The sequence below is a fragment of the Perognathus longimembris genome, chromosome 15 (genome assembly GCF_023159225.1).
Source record: "Perognathus longimembris pacificus isolate PPM17 chromosome 15, ASM2315922v1, whole genome shotgun sequence".
Taxonomy (NCBI): Eukaryota; Metazoa; Chordata; class Mammalia; order Rodentia; family Heteromyidae; genus Perognathus; species Perognathus longimembris.
In genome coordinates this window covers 41991773-42017069 of record NC_063175.1, presented here as the reverse complement: position 1 = coordinate 42017069, position 25297 = coordinate 41991773, and the positions used below count along the sequence as shown (strand labels likewise).

The window sequence follows — 25297 nt, the reverse complement described above, 5'->3', positions numbered from 1 at the left end:
CCTATGAAAGATACCATAGCACTTTTGATTTTTGTACTTGCTTTGAGTTTCCCTCCAAGTGACTAAAGATAAATATTCAATAGGAAAAATCAATTTACTGACACTGTCCAGCTGTGTAACTCACTTGTAGAAGCCACAGGAATGTTGGGAAAGTTGGTGGTGCTGGTAGCATTAGACTCAGATGGGGCTAACAGAGCTGGGGTACTGTATGTCTCCGTTGACCCACGGTTACTTGGTGGATGCTGGATGGTTTGAATTGAATGTCCTTCAGTAGGTAACGAAGGCTGCCCCTCAAAGTCGTGAACATATTCATCCTTCACCAACATACTTGGTGGGGCTGTGCAAAACAGTAAGTACATTAAAAATTTTTATAAGCTTCTATTCACAGGAAGAAAAATCATGCACACAATATTAAAAGCTATAATATGAATAATTCTAATTTTTGTCATTTGAATTTTTAGTAATTCTAATTTTCTAATATTAATTTAAAGCACACATTTTCTCAGCAAAAGCTATTTATTTAGATGTAGAAGCACCAGATAAGTTTTATCAACCTGACTGAAATTTGAGGCTAGACCATATTCCAAAGACTTCTAGCAATGATTCTAAAGAGGTATTCCTCAGTCTCTTGATAAATCTAAAAGTAATAATTATCTAAATACATAACATGAGGTAGGTAAAAATTAAATGCTAACAAAATGTTTCTTCATCTGAGAAGACCAATTACTTATTCAATTCAAACAGACTATTCAGTCTTGAATAGTTAGCTCTTTTTTGAACTTCACAGGAGGGATGCAAAGGTAATCTGGCAACTCCACTTTCAGTGTACGGAATTATTAAGTAACAAATCCTTTGAAATTGATACTTAATGTCTGTTTAGAACCAAACATAAAAATTCTAAAAAAATCAAAGTGAAGTGGGGCTTGGTGGTACATGACTGTATTTCTAGCACTCACAAAGCTGAGGTGAAAAGATCAAGAGTTTAAATCTAGCCTGAGCTACAGGTTGAATGAGACTCTGGAATAAAACCAAACAACAATGACTACAACATACACACAAAAGAAAAAAAAATCAAATTGAAATTTCAACACAGAATCCCAATCGACATAAGAATGTTGATAAATACATGATACGAAAAACTCAATAATCAATATCATTCATCTATGTGGTTATAGTTTGTGTTTTTTGTCGGTCATGGGGCTTGAACTTGGGCCCTGGATGCTACCCCTGAGCTCTTTTGCTCCAGGCTAGCACTCTACCCACTTGAGCCACAGTGCTACTTCAGTTTTCTAGTGGAATTTAAGATAAATCTCATGGACTCTCCTTCCTGGGCTGGCTTTGAACCATGATTCACAGATCTCAGCCTGCTGAGTAGCTAGAATTATAGGCATGAGCCATCAGCACCTGGCTTGTGGTTATAGTTTAATAAACTTCTAATAACTATAAACTTCAGCTGATGAAACAGTGCCACTTTTCCACTAGCCAACAAGGGAACAATGTGTTTTACTGCATATATGAAATAAAACTGAATTGCATTCATAAAGTCAATTTTCTGTCCATTTGTTTCTGGGATATTGTTTTGGGTTTTGCTTTTTATCTTTATCAACATACACTTTTTCTCCTTCTTAACTAATGTTACTCTACAATTTAAAAAGACACTAATATTCTAATATCAGGGTTTCTTCTTAAAGCAGTTAAGAGTACACAAAAGGACATTCTCTTTCCCATTAAGTACTAATACGTCATTTCCTTATCTTTTCCTAAGTCCATCTGGGGAAAAAAAAAACTATCACACTAAAATTTCAAGTAGTTACATGGCTATTTTTTAAAAATTAAATTCAGACTATTTCAAAGCAGTAGGAATAATCTATTATTTAAGTTCTTATATGTACCATCTATTGAAAAAGAAAAGGCATATCAAAAGTCTTGAAGACAATCAAAAGTCTAGAAGATAATATCCTAAAGACCTATAAATTTCACTCCAAACTTTCTCTTAAAAAAACTTGTAGGGGCTGGGAATGCAGATTATTGGTAGTGCTTGCTTAGCATGCATGAAGCCCTGGGTTCGATTCCTCAGCACCACATAAACAGAAAAGGCCAGGAAAAAGTCTGAGTTCAAGCCGGGTGCTAATGGCTCATGTCCATAATCCTAGCTACTCTGGAGACTGAGATCTGAGGATCACAGTTTGAAGCCAGCCTGGGCAAGAAGGTCCATGAGATAACTACCTCCAATTAATCAACTAAAAGCTGGAGCTGTGGCTCAAGTAGTAGAGCACCAGCCTTGAGCAAGAAAGCTCAAGGACAGCATCCAGGCTCTGAAGTCAAGCCTCAGTATCAGCGCACACACACACGCACACGCACACACATATACATACACCCCCACACACACATTCTAGAAATAAAAATTTAAAAAAATGTCATTATGTATCAGTAATGTATCAATAAAAACTTGGACCTAACTACTCAATTGTTAATGTTGACCAAATAATAAAAATAACCCAGAAAAATTGTTCCAGGCATAAAGTAGGTATTTCTGCATGTAGTCAGTATTTTATTTTACTCAACCAAGTTCTGCAATATTCTTCATATAGATCTTGTCATCTCTACTTAATTTTAGGGTTTTGTTGTTATAGTGACTGAGATCTTTTTACCCATATAGCAATACTGCTAGTACATAAAGAAAAAGCGATTGTAGCTAATATTCATTTTTACCCTGAAAAGGCTTAATGGGTAATCATAAGATTTTTGAATTATCAACTGTTTTCTACTTTAAATAGCTAAGCCTCCTGAACTTTTCTTCCTTTAATAGACTGCCTAAACTTTCACAAATTTAACTTTGGAACTACTACTTACAGATCTTCTATATCAAATGTTTCCTAAGTAAAATTGAAGATATCAATAAGGATGGAGTTCTGTAATATATTTTTGCCAAGAAGAAAAGCAAGTTATAAAATACTACCTTATACTATTATCTTGTGCATCTTAAAAAAAATCATAAGTAAAGAAAAAGATTACAAAAAACAAAACAAGGTCCAGAACAGTATGCTTTTTGTGTAAGAAAGGAAAGAAATAATACATGTTTGTTTGGAGGGCGGGGGGTTGCATAAAAAAACCTAGAAGAAAACACCAGAAACTAGTAAGTGATTACCTGAGGGAGGGGGGAATGGGGGCACTTCTTTTCACTGTATATCTTTATAAAGTATTTTGATTTATGGACTATGTATTGCCTATTCAAAAATATAAAATTAAAACAATACATATAGTATATATTTTTAAAGTCCATAAAAACAGATACTAAACTAAACTATTTCTCTTTGTGGGATAGCATTCAACGAATTCATTCACTGAAAAAGTATTTATTGAGCACCTATGCTCCAGGTACTGTTCTAACACTTGGGATACACCAATAAACAAAACAAATATCCCTAACCTCTTAGAATGTAAATGTTATGCAATATTTTTCTGCTGTTAATATACTCAATAACAACATCAATTATTCCAACTCCTCCTAGCTAACTAATAGTGGAGAAGTACCTTGACCTCTCCAGGCGCCAACCTCTTCATCTGGCAAAGTATGGATAATCTCACTTGGCATGTAGGAACACTAAAACAATGATGACACAATACTCATCAAGCAGTTAGCTCAGTACCTGACATAGAATGAGTACCCAGTTAAGTGCTAGCTATTGTTATTTAGCCATAGTTTTTGAGGAGTCACACAGAGCAATTGCAAAATTTATATAAGGGGTAAAAAATGTTCTCTCTACAGAGAGAACAACAACAAAAACTCTGCAGTCCCTGGAATTTTACCCCATGTCTGTGTTTTCATCATTACCAGCAGGTAGGCTTAGCACTTGTCTAATAGTATTGTACTCACTTACTTAAATTATTTTCCTCCATGAGACTGAACTATCTAAGTAGGCAAAACATGTATTTACTACAGTGTCCATGAACCTAACACAGTACTGTAATACATGCTCATTAAATATTTGTAAAATTAATATACAAGCCATTATAATTGTAGACAATGTATAACGGAAATGAGACAGACTAGAAGAGATATCCATAGGACCCTTCCACAAATAAATAAAAGAACTGTTCCATTTTCTTAACTTCTAGTTACCTGACCCTATATTATTTCTTTGTCTAACTCTTGAAGGAACTTTGAGAACCCATCTGTTTTCTGAGGAAATAAGCCTTAAAATAACCACCACTAGGGGGATTCATAAGACTGAATATAGACTTAGCATCACTAAAGAAAGAATATCAACCTACACAATCTCATCCATTGCTAATAATCAGGACAGAAATTATTTTAGCATAGGGAACTATAAGGAGCCTTTAGGACTCAGACCCTTAACAACCATCTGCATAGGAAAATTTTGAAATCACTAGTGCAATCTTCTTATCCCTAATATCCACTGGGCTAAATGTTCTCCCAAAACATGCAGAACGGTGGAGACAGAAAGGGTGTTTCTTTCAAAAAAGAAGCTAGATGATACCATCTTTGAAGCAAAGAAGCAGAGCTTTAAGCAAGCTTAAAGTTATTATTCCTAGAACACCACTGCTCATGTTAACCCACACTTGTCAGAGATCTATACATCATGTTATAAAGTATTAGATTGTTCTTCTATTACTGATGTGGGAGAAAAAGAGTATAAAAACAAGTGTACTTGAATGTTCTTCCTAAATTTTAAGGATGCATTGAAATGAGGTGCAATGAAAAGAGGTGCCAAAGCTATTTTGCTTCCAGAACAATAGCACCTTTCAAAAATGACAGTGACTCTCTATTACAGCTTCTCTACAAATTGACTGGTTCTTACAGAGATTTTAGTTCATTAACAACTTCTAACAGAAGGAAAAAATTTTAAATGACATCCTCACATATCACACACACACACAAAAAAAAAAAATATTCCAACTGAATTTCATTTTCTCACCTCAAACTATTTTTTCTTTCTTAAAATAGGATTAGATCATGTCATTGGCATATACCATAAAATAGCTTTGTTTTATTCAAGTATAAGATATAAAAACCACAAATTCGTAAGTTTAAATCATTCCCACTATTATCATTCATACAAGTTAGGATAAAATGAGAAAAAAAAACTAGATTACTGACTTTCTTTTAAGATAATGTTTGTTACATAAAATTCTAAAATTATTATACACTACAGGTAATAACCATTTAAACTGGCTCTACAAGATTTTCTTCCAAAACAGCTCATTTTTATGAATTCAAAATTTAGTAAGTCGAATGATATATTATTGCTCTTGGTACATTCTACCTTTTTTGTGTGCTGGTACTGGGGCTTCAACTTAGGGCCTGGGCACTGTCCTCGAGTTTCTGTTGCTCAACTACAGTGCTTTACCCCTTGAGCTATAGCTCTACTTCTGGCTTTTTTGGTTGTTAATTGGAGGTAAGAGGCTCACAGACTTTCTTGCCTTCTGAGTAGCTAAAATTACAGGTGTGAGCCCCCTAGCATATGACTTCTACTGTGTTTTTTAAAAATGCTTTAATTCATAAATGGTAGTTCAACAGAAAACAAAGGGGCATGATCTCCCTGATATATGACTGTTAACAAAGGGAGACGGAGAGACAGTAGAGACCAAGTCTGTGAACACTGTATATGTGCTTGATACATTGTATATTGCATATGTGTCTACCTGACCTAGACAAGGGATGGAAAAACAGGATGTAAGATATCACAAGAAATGTATACACTGCCCTACTATGTAACTGCACCCTCTTTGCACAACACCTTGTAAAAAAATTTATGTTCAATTAATAATTAAAAAAGAAAAGAAAAAAAATAAAATAAAATAAATGGTAGTTCAAATCCAAGGAGCCAAAAGCCAATTTAAAATCAGTTTTAAATGTTAATGCATACCCTAAAATAATCTACATTCTTAAGCAGTAAGCTTTTTTCTTGTTAAAGGTTTGTGACACCCACACAAACTACTTACATGTAAACCAAAAGACAGAAGAGACAGGATAAATAAAAAAAAGAGCAAGTAACAAGAAACAGATTACCTACCATTGCTCTGCAGCGTTAATCCTGAGAGATCTTAATTTTTTAAAGAGAAAAAAAAAAGAAACATTAATTATTACCACAAAATTATCTTCCATCGCATTTTAAATTTTAGAATATAAATTTAAACTAGAAATTAAAAACTATGAACCGGGGCTGGGAATATAACCTAGTGGCAAGTGTGCTTGCCTCATATACATGAAGCCCTGAGTTCAATTCAGTGCCAGAAGTGGCACTGTGGCTCAAGTGGCAGAGTGCTAGCCTTGAGCAAAAAGAAGCCAGTTACTGTGCTCAGGCCCTGAGTTCAAGGCCCAGGACTGGCCAAAACAAAACAAAACAAAACAAAACAAAAAAAACTATGAATCATTTCAATTCAGAAGTAGCATAAATGCTATCAAACAATATGCAAATTATTCAAATCTATGATTCTCATCTTAGTTTTCAAAAATAATGTGCTAAATGGCCAAATTACCAATTTTTACATACCTACCTTTAGAATTCAAAATAAAGGTTTAGTCTCAAGTTCAAATTTAAGTATTTGTATTTCATAAAAAATAGTAAAAAAAATTTTTTTTGTTTTAGTACTGATGCATGAGCTCAGTGCCTCAACTCTCACATCACTTTTTACTTAAGGCAAAGTTTGCTACTACTTGAGCCACACCACTAATTCTGGCTTTTTTTTTTTTAGTTAGAGAAAAGAGTCTGAAGGATTTTTCTACCCTGAAGGGCTTCCAACTTTGATCCTCCTGAATAAGTAGGTTTGAATCACTAGTACCCCACTAAAAATGTGAGATTCTTTACCCTTATTTGAAGTCCTAAGTAATACTCAAATATAAACTTTATCTTAGAAAATTTGACACATTTATCTTTTTCTTTATGTGTTATGATAAACACAGTCTACTTACCAATTCCAGGTGAAACAACTCGTTCATAGTGATATGGATTCACACAGACACTATCACATTTTAAGTCAAATGCATACTGACAATATTTAACATGCTTTAGTTCATTTTTATGAAGATCAGGCCACCTCCACAGACGTGCATAGATCACATGAGGAAATCCTTTCCGACCAGCAACCTGCAGAAAAATAAACAACCATTTTTGTTTTATTGTAAAGGTTACAGAGGGGTTACAGTTACATAAGTACAGTAATGCTTACCTTTCTTTTCCAACAGTGTTACCCCCTCCCTCGTTTCCTCCCACTTTCCCTCCCCTACAGTTATAAAGTTCATTTCCAACATAGTGTCTAGTGAGTATCACTGTTGCACTGGTTCGCCCTTTGTCCCTTTGAGTATGGCTTACTTCACTTAATATAATTTTTTTCCCCAAGACTTTTCATTTCTTTACAAATGGGATGATTTCATTCTTTCTGATGGAAGTATAGAAGTCTATTGTATATATATACCATATTTTCTTGATCCATTCATCTACTGAGGGACATCTCAATTGGTCCCATATTTTAGCTAAGGTAAATAATGCTGCAATGAACATGGTTGTGCTGGTAGCTTTAGTGTGGCCTTGTGATCATTTGAGTAAATGCCCAGGAGTGGGATTGCTGAGTCATAGGGGAGCTTTGTTTAGTCTTTTGAGGAACCTCCATCCTGCTTTCCAGAGTGGTAAACAACTATTTATTAAACATCAGTTATGTGTTAGATGGTACACAAGGTACTTTACAAATGTCCTTAGTTCTTCACATTTCTTAGTCTTGGGATTTGTAATACTGTGAAATAAGCATTGGTTTTGCCCTTTCAATTCTTAAAATCTTTTTTTCTTTTTCTTTTTTTTTTTTGCCATGCCTGGGCCTTGGACTCAGGGCTTGAGCACTGTCCCTGGCTTCTTTTTGCTCAAGGCTAGCACTCTGCCACTTGAGCCACAGCACCACTTCTGGTCATTTTCTATATATGTGGTGCTGGGGAATCAAACCCAGGGCTTCATGTATACAAGGCAAGCACTCTTGCCAGTAGGCCATATTCCCAGCCCTTAATTCTTAAACTCTGAATCCTTCAAAGTAATGTCTTTTTAAATCTGTGCTAATGAGTTGAATGAAGACTGGCAGCCCCCCAGGTAGCTTCAGGATGGGAGCTGGTCAAGACCAATGTAGGATTGGTAGAACTTCAGCCCCACTTTCCTACTGGAAAAGAACTAGAGTTCATCACCAGCAGACAAAATTTAATAATCAATCACGCTTATGTGGTACTGGCTAAAAACTCCACAAGAACAAGGTTGGTATAAGAGCATCTTAAACAAATGGAGAGTCCTGGAGAGTGTATGGAAAATGTGCCTCTCCTTGTTCATCTATTTACCTATATACTTTGTAATATCCTTCATAATAAACTGGTAGACATGCTTCCTTGAGTTATTAGGTGCAACCAATTAACAGAACCTAAGGAGGGGGATGGGAGAGAAAAACTGGAAGAGACAGGGAAGGAGTGACACTGTCCCAAAAGACATGTAGTCTTTACTTGACTTCTATAACTGTAATCTCTCTGTACATCACCTTTATAAAAAACAATTTAAAAAAATTTAACACATAAGCAAAATCAGCTTAGTAAGCATGAAGCCACAAGTTAAACGCTAGTACTACAAAAAATGCACACATACATACATATATATACATACATACTATTTTAACCACTGAAGCTAAAATCTAAACCTTTTCGAAGCCTGCATCAGGTTGTTTTTTCAATGTTACAGACACTATACTTAAAATCTAGTATGTTTTAAAATCTATGTAAAATTTCTGTTCATGTATACTATATTATGTAGTTCTACATGAAAAATGTCACCAGTGAAATATTTGGTATTGGTGGAAAAGGTACCACATGTTTAAATTATAAAAAAATAAGTAAATTGCTTTTAAATGTGTACACAATATAGGAAGAAGAAAGCAAAAGGATAAGTACCAAAGTGCCAAACAAAGTTTTCTAAAAATATAAGGTTTCTTCTGTTTTTTTTTGTTTGTTTGTTTCTCAATATTTCTTGACTGAACTACCTGAGTCTGAATAGTCATCTGGACATTCCCACAACGCATTCTGATAACAGAATACACAGCACCTACAAAGATGGAACTTGCATTAAATTATCCTATAATAACTTAAGAAGAACAAAGAATGTTTTTAAATTTGCCACCACAAAAGACATAGAAAAAAACTATTGGAGTCCTACCTGAAGCCTTCCATCCAGCGTTCTCTGTATGGTAACACACTTACTAGGATGAGCTCCATTTGTAGTTATAGCAGTTATTAAAGAATCCAATTCATCTTTTTTCTCCTTCAGTTTCTTTACCAAACTTTCAATTGCTCTTTTTGCAAAAGTTTCACTTTCTCCACCTTGTCTATGGCACATCAAACTATGTACAATGCTCAAACAGGCATCATTACTTGTTGGTGTATTCGTAATAGACATATTGTCCATTTGTTCAAGTGTTTTCTTTTAAGTCAAATATGTCTCCAATTTCCAGAGCAATTTTGATCTTCTATAGGCAGTGAAAAATAGCTAATATTGCAAGGAAAACTGTAAGACATCTGGTGTTCAGGATAATCTAAAAGAAAAAGAGAGAGAGAGATATGAGAATACATTGCACATTTCACACAACAGATTCAATTATTTGGAAAAAGACAAAACTGTTTTAATTAAGTCAAAGAAAGACTAAAGCACATAACTCTGAAAATAATTGATGCTTAGGTTTTTAAATGACTTAGCTAAAATGTTGCTATTTTTAGCTGGAAGCCAGTTTTACATCTGTAATCCTACCTTCTCAGGAGGCTGAGATCTGAGAATCATAGTTCAAAGCCATCCCAGACAGAAAAGTCTATGAGACTCTTATCTCCAATTAACCACCAAAAAGCCAGAAGTGGAGCTGTGGTTCAAGTGGCATACTCTAGCCTTAAGCAAAAGAGTTCAGAGGTAGCACCTAGGCCCTGAGTTCAAGGCTAAGAACTAAAGCCATTAAAAAAAAAAAAAGTTACTATTTTTAACATTCCCAAAACATTAAAAGTTAGGCTTTCTTATTAGGAACATATTCAATTAAATATTATCAAGTATAGAATACTAAAGTATAGAATACTTTAGTAATTTCTTCTTTCTATTTTTCCTGCACTATAGTTTTAAATTTTCTTAGAATAATCAATCGCTTTGTGTTTAACAATGATTCATTTAGGTCTTTTAAATATGTCCTCAACTCATTATAACCTCTACAAAGATAAGCAATGCTTTCATGTCTTTGACTACTTAGACTTTCCGATACTAGATAAATGCATGCTGAAGATACATTTTCTAGATAATTAAAGATTACGTGCACTTGGGGGGTTTGGAGTCAAAGATCTACAGTAAGGATCCCAATTTTCACACTAAGTAGTTAACCAGATAACTTACAACTCTCTGTACTAAAAGAACTCAAGGACTCACAGAGAAAAACCAGAAAGCATATGGCATTTTTATATAGTACATTCAGTACAAAATGCCTACTCTCTGAATACTAAAATATTTATCTTAGTTTAAAAGATTATCCTAAAACACATATCTATGCATTTTCTATGCAATAGCAGAAGTAAACCACAAATTAATTCACAACTCAGGAACAGGCAAATTGTATGTATGAACAAGAAGGGCCAAGTGTATGTCCATCTAAAGTCAATAGCCCCTACTCACTTACAGAAGTGACATTGGAGAATGCTAGCCCACTGCTACTAGATCTTCAACTTAAAGACAAATTAAAAAATGTCCAAAGTATGTGAAGTATCACTTTTAAGTGCTGGTGATTTAACTCAAGGGAAAATAAGGAAGAGAAGCAAAAGAAATCACTATGAACACTAAAGCAAACACTATAAAACTGAGCTAGGCATGGTAATACTCAGGAACCTGAGGCAGGAGCTCAAAGCCTGACTGGGCAATTTAGCAGAAATCTGTCACATTTGTAATTATTTTTCCCAGGTACCAGGGCTTAATTTTGGTAGCCTCACAGTCAATGGGTTCTCTTTCTTGCTCACAGCTGGTGCTCTACCATTGGAATTACATCTCCAACTGCCTTTTTGCTGCTTAATTGGGGATGAAGTCTCTCAAACTTGTCTCTCTAGGCTAGCTTCAAAACACCATCTTTCAGATCTCAGCCTCCTAAAAAAGGTAAATTTTTAAAGGCTTGGATGGTGTTCAGTGGTAGAGTGCTTGTCACACATTAGAAGCCCAAGATTCAATCCCAGTACAAAAAAAAAACCCAAAACCAAAAAAACACTCTCCAATTTAATCCAAGAAAACCAACAATTTGATATCTCTCACTGCCAGATTCACAATTTTAATTTCCAGACAGCAAGCTCTAGGGAACAAGGACTGTACTTAGCACTTGCAGATACAGCAATTACTAAATGTTACTAATTAATGCTAATGTCTTCACTATTATATACTCAGTTCCTAGAAAAGGTGAATCTTCCAATGGATATACTGCTGGCTGGGTGTTAGTGGCTCGCACCTCTAATACTACCTAGCTACTTTTTTTTTTTTTTTTTTTTTGGCCAGTCCTGGGCCTTGGACTCAGGGCCTGAGTACTGTCCCTGGCTTCTTCCCGCTCAAGGCTAGCACTCTGCCACTTGAGCCACAGCGCCGCTTCTGGCCGTTTTTTCTGTATATGTGGTGCTGGGGAATCGAACCTAGGGCCTCGTGTATCCGAGGCAGGCACTCTTGCCACTAGGCTATATCCCCAGCCCCCTAGCTACTTTTTAAGAGGCTGAGATCTGAGGACCACACTTTGAAGCCAGCCCAGACAGACAAATACAAGAGACTCTTATTTTCAATTAAAAAAACAAAAAGCCAGAAACAGAGGTATGGCTCAAGTGGTAGAGCAGTCGCCTTGAGTGAAAAAGGCAAGCAAGAGCATAAGGCCCTGAGTTCAAGCCCCATACTGACACATGTGCACACATGCACAAACACACACAAATCTAATTTGTATGTGTTTCCAGATGCTTGGCTATGCTACTTCTTTTGCCTAAAACATGCAACCCCATTTATTATCTACTCAATAAAGTGCTATCTTTCAAAGTACCTCTTGTTTCTTTTAATATCTCTAAGAATTTTCTTCTAGCATATGTTTTCTCTCAAGCTAGAAAAATGCTGTTCAGGCCAGAAAACAAAACAAATCAAAAGTCTGCAAAAACTCTTATCTCCAAATCAAGTGGTAGAGTGCCAGAGTGCCAGCCAAGCAAGCATAAGGCTCTGAACTCAAGCTCCAGCAACAGGTAGGAGGAAAGAAGGGAGGCGGGAGGACAAAAACAGTTCCTACTCCATTAAGAATTACTGCATTAAATGGCAATTCTTTTGTAGAACTACTTAAAATTTTTTAATTAAAAAATTACTTAATTGTTGATTCTGGCCGTGTGCAGTAGAATGCACCTGTAGTCTCAACTACTAGGGAAGTCATAGGAGTTACCACTTAGGCAAACACCTATCTCAAAAAATGAAACATCAACAAACTGATCTAGAGGCTGGGAAAGGCTTAAGGGTAAACATATACTTAAGCCTTTGGATGAAGGACTGGGTTCAGTCAAAAAGGAAAAAGAAAAATATTCACCTAAAATATTCAAATACATTATCACACTAAGTAACAAATGTTAAAAGAGGTAGAGTGGCAAACTAATTTGGGACTACCTAAGGAGGAACCCAGAAAATTCATACCTATTATACATATATACATAGATAGTACTATACTATACAAGAAGGAACACAGAAAGGCTCATAGCAACACTATACTATATATACACTAGACTATACCATACTATACCTATGTTTTGGCATAATGTATCAGTCAGGATAGGATGGGGTATATTGTACGTATAATCATCCCCCAAAACATTAATAGCTTAACATGTTCATCACATGTTAAATGGTGGTACTGTTCATTTCATCTCTTAGATAATAGGAAGATGGAAGCTCTTCTCTACATATGTTATTAAATTATTAAATAGCAGAGGAAAGGATAGTATAGCTCAAATTGTTTCCTAAAAGCTATTACTTATGCTCACATTTGACTAGCCAGAATATGGTCATACCAATAATTCTCAAGCAGTAGCCAACTCAAATAGGCATTTAGCAAAATCAAAGACGTTTTTGTGTGTGTGTGCTGGTCCTGGGACTTGAACTCAGGACCTGGACAACTGTCCTAAGTTTTAGTACTTAGGCATTCTAGTACTTGAGTCACAGTTCCACTTCCTGCTTTTTTTGGTGTTTAGCTGGAGATAAGTCACACTGACTTTCCGGCTTGGGCTGACTTTGAACCAACGTCCTCAGATCTCAGCCTCCTGAGCCACCAGCACCCAGCTTACAAGACATTTTTGATGGCCACAAGTGTAAAGTGACAGTAGGAGCTAGCACTACTGAAAATCTAGTGGTAAGGGAAAGGCCACTACTAAACATCCTCCAATACAGTAGACAGTCCTCAGAACAAAATCAAATACCCATCCTGAAGTGTTAGTATCAAGACTGAGAGAGCAAGTTATGACTAGTTTCAAAGGGCAGAAGAAATGAGAAAGACAAATGAGTGTTCAATGCTACCACATGCCAAAGGAGAGTCATTAGAATATTGGTAGAATAGTACTAATGACTACCACATATGAATAACAATTTGCCAGGCGCCACTGGCTCATACCTGTCATACCAGCTACTCAGGAGGCTTAGATCTGAAGATTGTAGTTCGAAGCCAGCCAGGCAAGCAAGTCCACGAGATTCTTATCTCCAATTAACCAACCAAAAAGCAGGAAGTATAAGTGTGGCTCAAAGTTAGAGCCCAGCCTTGAACAAAGCTCAGAGACAGCACCCGGGTAAAGTTCAAGCCATAGTACCATCACAAAGAAAGGAATAAATAAAAAGTAAAAAATTAAAACAAAAAAACAAGAACTTTCCAGGTAGGCAGAATGCCAGTAATTTGAGCCAGTAATCCTAGCTATTCAGGAGGCTGAGGGCTGAAAGATATAGTTCAAAGCCTGCCTGAGTAGAAAAGTCCACAAGACTCCATCTTCAAAATAACCATCAGAAAGGAGCATAGCTCAAGTGTTAAAGTACCAGAGGAGCAAGCAAGCCCAGCCCAGCAAGTGTGAGACCTCAGTTCAAATCCTAGAGGTAGACTAGCCAAAAAAAAAAAAAAAGGATAAAGAAAAATTCCAGGAAAAAAGCAAACAAGATTCAAATATATAGATCAAGCTCATGCTAGGAAAGTGAGGAGGTATAACAGCATTAGATCTGTAGTAGGAAAAATATAAAATCAAAACAAAACAAAAAATCTTCAGTGACAACATGGAAAAAAAGAATCAAAGAACAATAATGAGAAAAACAGTAAAGGCCTTCTTCAGGGGTATGGGCACAGAAATAAAATGGAGTCAGAGATATTACTATATACAAAAGAGTAAATACAAGCAGAGGAGGAAAAAGGACAGTAAAAGCAGTCTGAAAAATTAGTAGAGATGTTAGAGTTATTTGAGAGTCAACAACACAGGTATTAGACAGTTATGGTAAGAGTTAATGGGAGGTAAAGTCAGAAACAGGTTTGTTCTTGTATCTAACTACTGTGTGCTTTTCATCTAGCTTTGCGCTGTTTTTCTTTTGGTCACCAGAAAAACAAATCCTTAAACTACCAAGCCAAGTAATCAAACTTGTTAAGACTCTCTAAAATTAAACAGGCTGAAAATCTAAGGCTTTCACTTAAACTGTTTTAGTTAATGAGTGTTGGCATTTACTTTTCAGATGTTAGTTTACTTTTGAACTGACAACACTATACATGCCAAACATAGCTTTCTAGAAAATATAGGTAAGACGTCTTGATACGTGATTAATAAACTTTAGCATGGGATTCTCTTTCAAAGTGTTAAGGAATTTGAGATCAGTGGCACTGAGCCAGTGATAAAACACCCTAATCAAAATTTCATTTCAAAAATAAAAGCTAAATTAATATATATATATGTGTGACATCTGTATAAATGTGATGCTAGATGTTGCTCATTGGTTCTTCTGTATGTTAAGTGCATTTGTGTTTCCCAAATATGTAAGCTTTCTAGAATGTAAATTTAGTTATTTGCCAGTTTGAGGGCTTGAACTCGGGGCCTGAGCATTATCCTTGAGCTTCTTTTGCTCAAGACTAGCTCTCTACCACTTGAGCCACAGCTCTACTGCTGGCTTTTTTTTTTTCTTTCTTTCTTTCTTTTTTTGGTGGTTAATTGAAGGTAAGAGTCTCACAGACTTTCCTGCCAGGGAAAACAGCAATACTCAAATCTCAGCCTCCAGAGTAGCTAGGATTAGAGGCAGGAGCTCCTGGTGCCTGGCTAGAATGCAAAATTTGAGAACACTTTTACCAAGTTGGAATCCGCTAAAATAAATTGTTGGTAATGCTAACCTTTTGCAGGTTTGTATACTTGTAGTCCTAATTGTGACAAGAAAAGCTTGATAATGTTGACAATGATATTAATCATAATTATCATATAAAAATGCTGTGTACAATGGTAATAACTATTCTGTTAACTGCTAAACTGGTTTTCTCAAAATTTTGACCATACCTATGCTAAGTTTTCATCTGTTTGGATATGTTTTTTGTCACTCTGTCTGGATCTTTCTGAAGCATTTGCAATCAAACATTTGGTAAATGACTCTAGCAAGTACTTATCTGTCAAATGAGTTAGCTTTTAATTTTTGCTGTTTTTTTTTAAATACTTGTTGGTTTTATTTTCTGTTTGCCTTGTGAAACTTTGTAATTTTCTCTGTTGCAGCATTTTTCAAATACTAGGAAATCTCATCTACAGAAAAAAAGAAGTAAGAACAGATGCCAGGTAAGCCCAGGCTAAGAAACACTTCCTTGTACAATTCTCAGTTGCTTAAAATTTGTCCAAGAGCTTCTTATAGGTACTGACTCCCACCTGATCTATCTGTAACTTCCTCTATACTGTAGGGCTTTGGGGAAAAAATCTAATCCCAACAACATGTAGCATTAAAAGCCAAACCACAGAGATTAATCAGCAGAATCTTCAGAGAAAACAGTTTTGACATGCACAATTACAAATACAATAAAATAACCACTTCTCAAACAAGAAGGGAAATGGTCAGATTCCAAATAGTCACTTGTGTCAGTGCTTCTAAAAAAAGTAACCAAAACTGGGATTTTTTTTTTTTAAGCATGATCTTTACGTAGTTGTACAAAGAAGTTGCCATTTAACAAAGCAGTGTGTTAATATAATGCATTTTGGTCATGTCAACTCTTTGAACATTCTCACCTATCCCTCCCAGCCTGTTCCTTCCCTCACTTTTCTTAATTTTGTAGGATATACAGCAAATTACTTGCATTCTCCCCCATTTCTCCCCTTCATTTGTCTGCCTCTCTCCCCATGACTCCTCCCCACCCAAGTTATCATCTCCTGGTGTTCATTTGTTGAATTCTTGATTATGGCTTTCTAAGGAACAACATTTGAGTTCTCCCTGAACCTGCCATCTTTAAGACATTTGTATACACTTGAATACCACCTAATGAATTTAACTTATTAGTTTATAAGCTAATTCTGGCTTACACTTATGAAGGAAAACATTCAACCTTTGTCTCTTTGGCCTGACTTACTTCACTTAACATAATTTTTTTCCAAGTCTTTCCAATCCTTTACAAATGGTACAATATCATTATTTTTAATAGATGCATAAAATTCAATTGTGTATGTATACCACATTTTCTTGGTTCATTGGGCCATGAAGGTGGCATGTGGGCTGATTCCATACATTGGCTACAATGAGTTGTGCTGCAATGAACATGGTTGTGCTGGTGGCTTTGCTGTGCCTTAGTTTGTAATCTTTTGGATAATTGCCCAAGAGTGAAATTGCTAGATTGTCTGTAGTTCTATGTTTAGTTTTTTGAAGAACTTCCATAATGCTTTCCAGAGTAGTTGAGCAAACTTACATTTTTACCAGCAATGTATTAAGTTTCCCTTTTGGCTACGTCTTCCCTAGCATCTGTTACTGTCTGTCTTCTTGATAAGGGCCATTGTAACTGGGGGAGACACAATCTCAGTGGTGCTTTGATTTGCATTTCCTTTATGGCCAGAGATGCTGGGCCATTTTTACTTCTTCTGAGAAGACTCTCTTTAGCTCATTAGCCCATTTATTAATTGGATTGCTGTTTCTTTGGGGTTTTGATTTGTTAAGCTCTCTCTATATTATGTATATTAGGCCATTATACAGCTGGCAAAAATCTCCCATTCTGTAAACTGTCTTTTTAGCTTGTTGGCTATGCCCTTTGACATGCAGACTTCTTAGATTGATGCAATCCCATTTATTAAGACTTTCTTTAATTTGCTGTGTTTCTGGATCTTTCCTCACAAAGTTCTAACCTGTGCCAAGGAGTCCTAACCTTTCTCCTACTCCACCCAGTAATAGTCTCATGGTTTCAGGTCTTCCATTGAGGTCTTTGGTCCATTTAGAATTATACTGGTACAAGGTGATAGGGATCGTTTTCAGTTTTCTGCATGTGGATTTCCAGTTTTCTGAGCACCAGGTGTTCAAAAGGCTATCATCCTTTCAGCCTATGTTTCTGGCTCCCTTATCTATATCAGATATCTGTAGATCTGTGGGTTTATTTCTGATCTTTTGTTCTGTTCCACTAGTCCATTGAGAGGTATTTTGTTTTTTGAGTTCTTACACATCTATCACTGTATGATTTTAAAATCTTTTCATACAACTCTGATAGAAGGAAAACTCATATATCTTTTTATTAGTCCATGGTCATAAGAGTTATTTCAGAAAAGGTTTCCCTAAGTAATTTATTTAGCTGCATGCCTTTTGACTTCCCTTCCTGTAGTCTCCTTTTAGTAGCTTAAACAACAGATACTTTTGACTTGTTTTTTCCTGTGTATTCCAGTCCTAAGGATTGAACCCTTAGTACTGCCCCTGAGCTTTATTACTCAAGGATAGCTCTCTACAATTTGAGACCGAGCTCCACTCAAGCTTTTTGGTGGCTAGTTGGAGATAAGAGTCTCACAAACTTTCCTAAACCTGCTGGCTTTGAACCATGACCCTCAGACCTCAGCCTTCTGCGTAGCTAGGATTATAGGCATGAGCCACTTGTACCCAGTAAACTTTTGATTTTTATACTTTAGCTATTACAGTCTGTCCCATTATCCTATACTAACACTAGGCAAGAAAACTGCAAAGCCAGACTGACTGATACCTTAAGTATTGTTCAAGCATCAGGAAAAAAACAAAATCCATAAGTCTATGTTATACATGGAACAGATCTCTTACCTTTACATGATATTGTTATATAACTGATCATTTGGGAAAATTCTGCCACATGTTGTACCATTTCCCTATAGAATACATACATATATACACATACGCATGTGCGCACATGGCACATGCACACACACACGCGCGCGTGCACACACACTTTTTTTTAATCACAAGTACAAGTTTTCCAAAATTGTAACTATCACTTAAAAGATCATATTTTATCTTTGTCAACAATACTTGTTCCCTTGAAGTAGTGGACCTACTTCATTCATTTTCAAAGAAATACCTGCCAAATATCTAAGTCCTCATAACTATGATGTATCTATTGGTCATTTCTTTTTTTATTTTTAAATTATTATCATAAAGGTGATGTACAAAGGAGTTACAGGTACATAAGTCAGGTAAGAGTACATTTGTTTTTGGACAATGTCACCCCCATCCCTTGCTCTCTCCCAGGTTTTTCACACATTTTATAGTTCATTTTCAACATAGGGTCTAGTGAGTACCACTGCTATATTTGGTTACTCTTTGTCTTTCCATTTCTGTGCCCTCCTCACCCTCCCAAAGATGGATAAACAAACATGACAGAAAGAAAAGAAAAAAAAAGCATCGAAGAAAAAACAAACCTTGTTTCCATTTCCTGGAGTTCATTTCAATAGGAATTATTTTATATAATCAGATTATTGGTCATTTCTGAAGTAAATATTAAAATAAGCTCTGCGCCAGTAACTCACACATATAATCCTAACTACTCAAGAGACTGAGATCTGAAGACTGCAACAAGAAACCAGCCCAGGCAAGACTTTTACCTCCAATTAACCATCAAAAACTGCCAGAGTGCTCGCTTTGGCAGCACATATAAAAAAAATTAAAAAATAAAAAAAAGGAGCTGTGGCTCAAGCAGTATAACATTAGCATTGACGAAAAAAATCAAGGCCTATACCCAGGCCCTGAGGTCAAGCCTGAGGACCACGACTAAAATAATAAATAAAGTTTAAAAAAAAAAAGTTTAAATATTCCATTTTCAAAGCAGTAAGTTCAGCCTGCAACTCAAGCCACATAAATACACTTCTAAGAAATGGAGTATGCTTCAGTGTGTAGAAATTCTGTATGTGCACTTTTTATTTAATTTCATAAAATTAAAGACATACACTCAAGGATACAGATTTTACAAGTTAAATTCTTTAGTGCTCTACTAAGGACATTCTTAAGTAAAGCTGACATGTTTCTCATGTGTTTAGATGTGAAGAATACAATAAAGACAACAGTTTTGGTGCAACTATCCTAATTTACTTTAAGACTTGACCAATTTACCACTACTGTGCCACTATCAGTGTAATTTTTTTTAATATAGAGCTAGGTGCTGGTGGCTCACAGCTGTAATCCTAGCTTCTCAGGAGGCTGGGATCTGAGGATTACAGTTCAAAGCCAGCCCAGGCAGAAAAGTCTGTGAGACTCTTATTTCCAATTAACCACCAGAAAACTAGAAGTGGAGTTGTAGCTCAAAGTGATATAGAGTGCTAGCCTTGAGCAATAAAGCTCAAGGGCAGTTCAAGCCCCACAACTGATAAAAATAAATAAAATATAATTTTATTATTATTATTAAGGTGTTGTACATAGGGGTCACCATTTCTTAAGTCAGGTAGTGTATATATTTCTTTTTTTGAACAATATCATTCCCTCCTTTGCTTTCCTCCAGTTTCCCCCTCCCATCCCTGCACAAGTTACATAGGTCATTTTCCACATAATATGTACTGGATAGCATGACTGTTTACCCTTTCTCCCGCCCTTTCTATACCTTTTAACTTCTCACTATAAATTTGAACACTGGAAAGAAAATTACCATTTCAGCTGCATTATGAAAGTAATTCTGATTTCACAAATCACTTCAGTAAAATGGTCCTAGGGATTCCCAGGAATGCATACACGATATTTTGGGAATCACTGGTTTGTTTTTTGGCAATACTAGGGGTTTAAACTCAGGGCCTGGTGCTTACTAGGCAGGTGCTTGCTAGGCTATCACCTGAGCCACATCCCACCTCCAGCCCTTTTGCTTCTGTTATTTTTCAAAGACAGGATCTTGTTTATACCCTCAGTTCTCCTATTTCCATTTTCCCAAAATAGCTGGGATGGCACTCACTGGATCAGATGAAGTCTCCTGGCCTCAAAAAATGATCCTCCAATCTCAGCCTATCAAGTAGCTAGGATTACAAATACAAGCCATGAAACCCAGCCAGTCCACTATTTTAAGAGATTGGAAAGTAAGTTGAATTTTAACAACTGATAACTGAAACATACATTTCATATTAACTTATCTACTTTACACTTTGAAAGGAATCCCATGCAGGGTAGCCCAGCTCTTAAGTAAATAGCAATCAGAGTGGATCTCTACCTTTAGAAAGCACTCTAGGAGTCTCAGTTGTCAGTTTCACTTCATAGATTACAAACTAGACAGTGTAACAAAGTACTACAATATAATTACATGTAACTAATTTTAAAGATTAATTACAAACAACTTGTGTCATTTTTCTGAGAATTAGCTGCATCATTTCAGTTATTTATACATATAATTCTACAACTAATTTTAGTAAGAGATACTGATGACATAGATGCACTTTGTTTATGATTGCTGGCTAAGATTAGCTCATTAAGTACTACTTGCATTTCTTTTACCCAACGATTCAATTGTTACAATGACAGCCACCTATTGGTATCAAATCCTCTAAAACTTACCTTATGAATATTACTGGTAAATAACTTTAATTCAGTTTTGTATTTAGAAGCACATTCCGAATCCAGGCCCAGTGGCTCATATCTGTAACCCTAGCTACTTGGAGGGCAAAGATCAGCAAGAATACAGTTTGAGACTAGCCTGGGCAAAAGACTGACAAGATATCTATCTCAACCGATAAAAAACTGGGTACAGTAGTACACATCTGTCATCCTAGGAATGTAGGAAGCATAAACAGGATGATCATGGTTCAGGCTGGCCCAGGCACACATGACATATATATAAAGTAAAGGGGACTGGGGTCATGGTTCACATGGTACTTCATCTGCCTGACAAGTGCCAGGCCCTGAACTCAAACCCTATTACTGCCAAAAATTAATTAAAATACATTTCAAAGTCAGGCATAATAGCACATGCCTTTAATCCCAGTATTTAGGAGGCTGAGACAGGTGGATCTGAAGTTCCAGGCTAGCCAGGCCTTTATGGCAAGTCCTGAAACTCGAACTCAGGGCCTAAACACTGTCCTGAGCTTTTGCTCAAGGCTACCATTTGAGCCACAGCACCACTTCCAGCTCTTCTAGCAGTTTCATGGAAACAAGAATTTCATAGACTTTCCTGCCCAAGCTGGCTTCGAACCACAATCCTTAGATCTAAGACTTTTTTTTTTTCTTTTTTTTTTTTTTGCTAGTCCTGGGCCTTGGACTCAGGGCCTGAGCACTGTCCCTGGCTTTTTTTTGCTCAAGGCTAGCACTCTGCCACTTGAGCCACAGCGCCACCTCTGGCCATTTTCTGTATATGTGGTGCTGGGGAATCGAACCCAGGGCTTCGTGTATAGGAGGCAAGCACTCTTGCCACTAGGCCACATTCCCAGCCCCAGATCTCAGATCTCTTGAGTAGAATTACAGGTGTGAGCCACCAGCAACTAGAAAACACAGACAGACAGAGACACATACACACACACACACACACACACACACACACACACCATACAACACACACATATATACACACACATACAAATTTTTAAAAAGTCCTCAACTGCAGACATTCATCCACATTTTAAAAAATTATTCCAGTGTACTGATGATTGAAAAATAAAGTGTATTGAACTAAAACAAGTAATAACCATTATCAATAACCAAAGCTTTTACAATTAAGAGGGTTTTTTTGTCTTTTTCATTTGTTTTTTTAATAATGCCTTTTCATTCCCATTCTGAATCAGGGTATGTGTTGGTATAGAATGACAAATATACTGTTTTATTTTTTTAAATAGCTCTTCCAGTGACAAAGATGCAACTATCCGATAGATCAGCACTTGAAGGCTACTTCAGGTGATACAAATGGAGAACTGAGGGCTAGTGGAGTTCAGTGGTAGAATCCTTCCTAGCCATGCTGGAGGTCCTAGGTTCAATCTCCAGCACTTTTTTTTTTTTTAAAGTAAACTGTAGGGCTGGAGCTGTACCTTAAGTGGTATAGCACTTGCTTAGTAAGCACAAGGACCCAAGTTCAAATCCCAGTACTGCTAAAAAGAAAAACCACAATGAGAAGTAAACACGCTCTCAAATGAGCTTTTTAGAACAGCCAACTAGTAAGGCTAGTTGTGCAACTTTTCTCCAGTGTAAAAATTAATCCCTGACAGCAAAAGCTAAATCAGTAAAGCTTTCTTCTTTAAAACCAGTAAAGTGACTAGCTAACAGGTAACTAGAAAATTTTATGATTTCCAAGCAAGTTAGCCTCCTGTGAAGATGAAATTCCACTGTAAGTTTAGATGTTAACTTAGGGACCTAAAGTCATTTTTTTTTCTTTCCTACAAAAATTAGAATTAGAGAATAATGTTTTAAAACAAGACCAACTTCCTACTTAAAATAACAATACACTAGCTTCTCATCATGGAAAATAAAGCTTCCTAAAACTCGTTCCTTGCAAATAAACTGAAAAATGGGGAAAGAAGTGAGGCACTGTGGTACATGCCTGTAATCCTAGCTACTGGGGAGGCAAAGATAGAAGTAGGAAGAAAGTCCAAGGCCAGGCTGGGCAAAGGACCCTATCTCTAAAGCAAATACAAACCAAATGGCGGTGAATGTGGCTCGAGTTGTACAGTGCTGGAGCTGCAGGCCCTCAGGTCAATATCCAGAACTGCAATAATTTTTAAATAAGATAAGGAAAGAGAAAGGGTGAAGATGGGAGTAACAGAAAAACAGATTTGCAAACAATACAAATGTGACAATTTCATGGAAAGACAATTTAAAAAAAAAAGAATATAAAGTTGACACAGGGAAAAAGGAGAACCCTAATGGCTAAACTACTTTGGTTCTCTGAACCTGGCTCTACCCCAGTCCAACTGAATCAAAATTTCTGTAGGTAGAATGCAGGCATCAGTTGTTGGCAAAGCTCACTAAGAAATCCCAATTTATGGCAAGGTTGAAGTCTTCTGCACTAAAACTTGGGTACAGTTCAGTGTTAGAGTGCTTGCCTATCATTCATAACAGCCTATGTTCCCATTCCTACTAGTGGAAAGTAAGCCAAGGCACAACTGAGAAAAATAACCTCCATACAGTAAAACAAGATTTTCAAACCACTAGAACTTCTCATTTAAAATAAAAATATGAAGCCAGATACCTATATCCTAGCTACTTAAGAGGTGAAGATCTGAGGAGTGCAGTTCAAAGCCAGCCAAGGCAGAAAAGTCTGCAAAACTCTTTATGTCCTATTCATCACCAAAATCTAGGAGTAGAACTATGGCTGAAATGGCAGAGAGCTAACCTTCGGTGAAAAAATTAATGGACAGCACCTAGACACGGCCCTGCGTTCAAGCTCTGATATTGGCACAAAAAAATAAAGCAGGGCGCTGATGGCTCACATTTGTAATCCTAGTACTCAGAAGGCCGAGATCTAAGGATCACAGTTCAAGGCCAGCTCAGGTAGGAAAGGCCATGAAACTCATCTCCAATTAATCACCAGAAAACTGGAAGTGGAGCTGTGGCTCAAAGTGGTAGCACTAGCCTTGAGCAAAAGAGCTAAGTGACAATGCCCAGGCCCTGAATTCAAGCCCCAGTATTGACAAAAAGTAAAATAAAATAAAACATATGAAATACAGACTACTAGTATTGGAATGTATTTGTAGTTATCTTTAAAATTAAATTGATTAAGATGTAACAATAAATTCACCAGCTCCTATAGGTGTTTGTCGGGCTGGGGATATAGCCTAGTGGCAAGAGTGCCTGCCTCGGATACACGAGGCCCTAGGTTCGATTCCCCAGCACCACATATACAGAAAACGGCCAGAAGCGGCGCTGTGGCTCAAGTGGCAGAGTGCTAGCCTTGAGCGGGAAGAAGCCAGGGACAGTGCTCAGGCCCTGAGTCCAAGGCCCAGGACTGGCCAAAAAAAAAAAAAAAACAAAAAAACAAAAAAAAAAACCTATAGGTGTTTGTCCTATGATCTAATCTTCAGGGTCCCATTATCAGCCCTCAATTATAAAGTTTAGAACCAGGTACTGGTGGCTCACAACTGTAATCCTAGCTATTCAGAAGGTTAAGATCTGAGGATCTCAGCTCAAAACTAGCCCTGGCAGAAAAGTCTGAGACTCTTCTCTCCAATTATCCAGCAAAAAGCAAGTAGAGAGGTGAGCAGCATTCCCACCTTGAACACAAAAAGCCAGAGTATAAGACCCTGTATTCAAGCACAAGTACTAGCATAAATTACATAAATACATACATACAATACATAAGCTTGATAAATTATAAGAATTGGACCACTTACCATCTTAGATTTGCAAGCATAAGCATTACCTAGTTTTCATTCACTCTCCTGTTTAAAATAACTTTTCCTGAATGCCAATTATACCATCTAACAGTGTCAAGTTGACCCAACCTAAACAATCTTGTTCCTAAGAAACAAATTCAGTCAAATTTTCCATCACCTAAATTACATATTTTAAAATAAGAAAAAAATTCAGCAATTCTAAATCTGACTCATTATCATATGTTTGGAATATTCTGATGCCCACAAAAATCATACCATAAGTAGCTCAAGTGAATGAAATCTATACATATTTTTCAACTGTCTAAAATTGTTAATTCAAATGACCGAGTCTTCATCAATTCTGGGCAAAATGCTTAAAATTTGATAACTTAAGAAAACTGTCCTAGATGCCACGTTATACTGATCTAATTCCTTTAAATCAATTTAGCACAGAAAATAATAAAATGTAACTGTTCTATTGAGGGCTTTTTGGTTGTTGTTTTTATTTTTGGCATTACTGAGGTCTAAACTCAGGGCCTTAACAGTTGC

The 25297-nt window shown here is 36.4% G+C and overlaps 1 protein-coding gene across 6 annotated transcripts in view; it reads right to left on the bottom strand.

Moving 5' to 3' along the window:
- Smad4 (SMAD family member 4) overlaps positions 1–25297 on the bottom strand; it is a 61483-nt gene that overhangs the window by 32768 nt on the left and 3418 nt on the right. For all 6 annotated transcript variants that reach the window (XR_007213451.1, XM_048363741.1, XM_048363737.1 and 3 more), the window contains exons 2-5: positions 9201–9576; positions 6938–7112; positions 6039–6068; positions 125–337 (exon numbers count right to left, since the gene is read on the bottom strand). Coding sequence is in view for 5 of the 6 variants with exons in the window: in XM_048363741.1 (XP_048219698.1) it covers positions 125–337; positions 6039–6068; positions 6938–7112; positions 9201–9449 (667 nt within the window). In the remaining variant the exon portion in view is untranslated. The remainder of the gene's footprint in view (positions 1–124; positions 338–6038; positions 6069–6937; positions 7113–9200; positions 9577–25297) is intronic.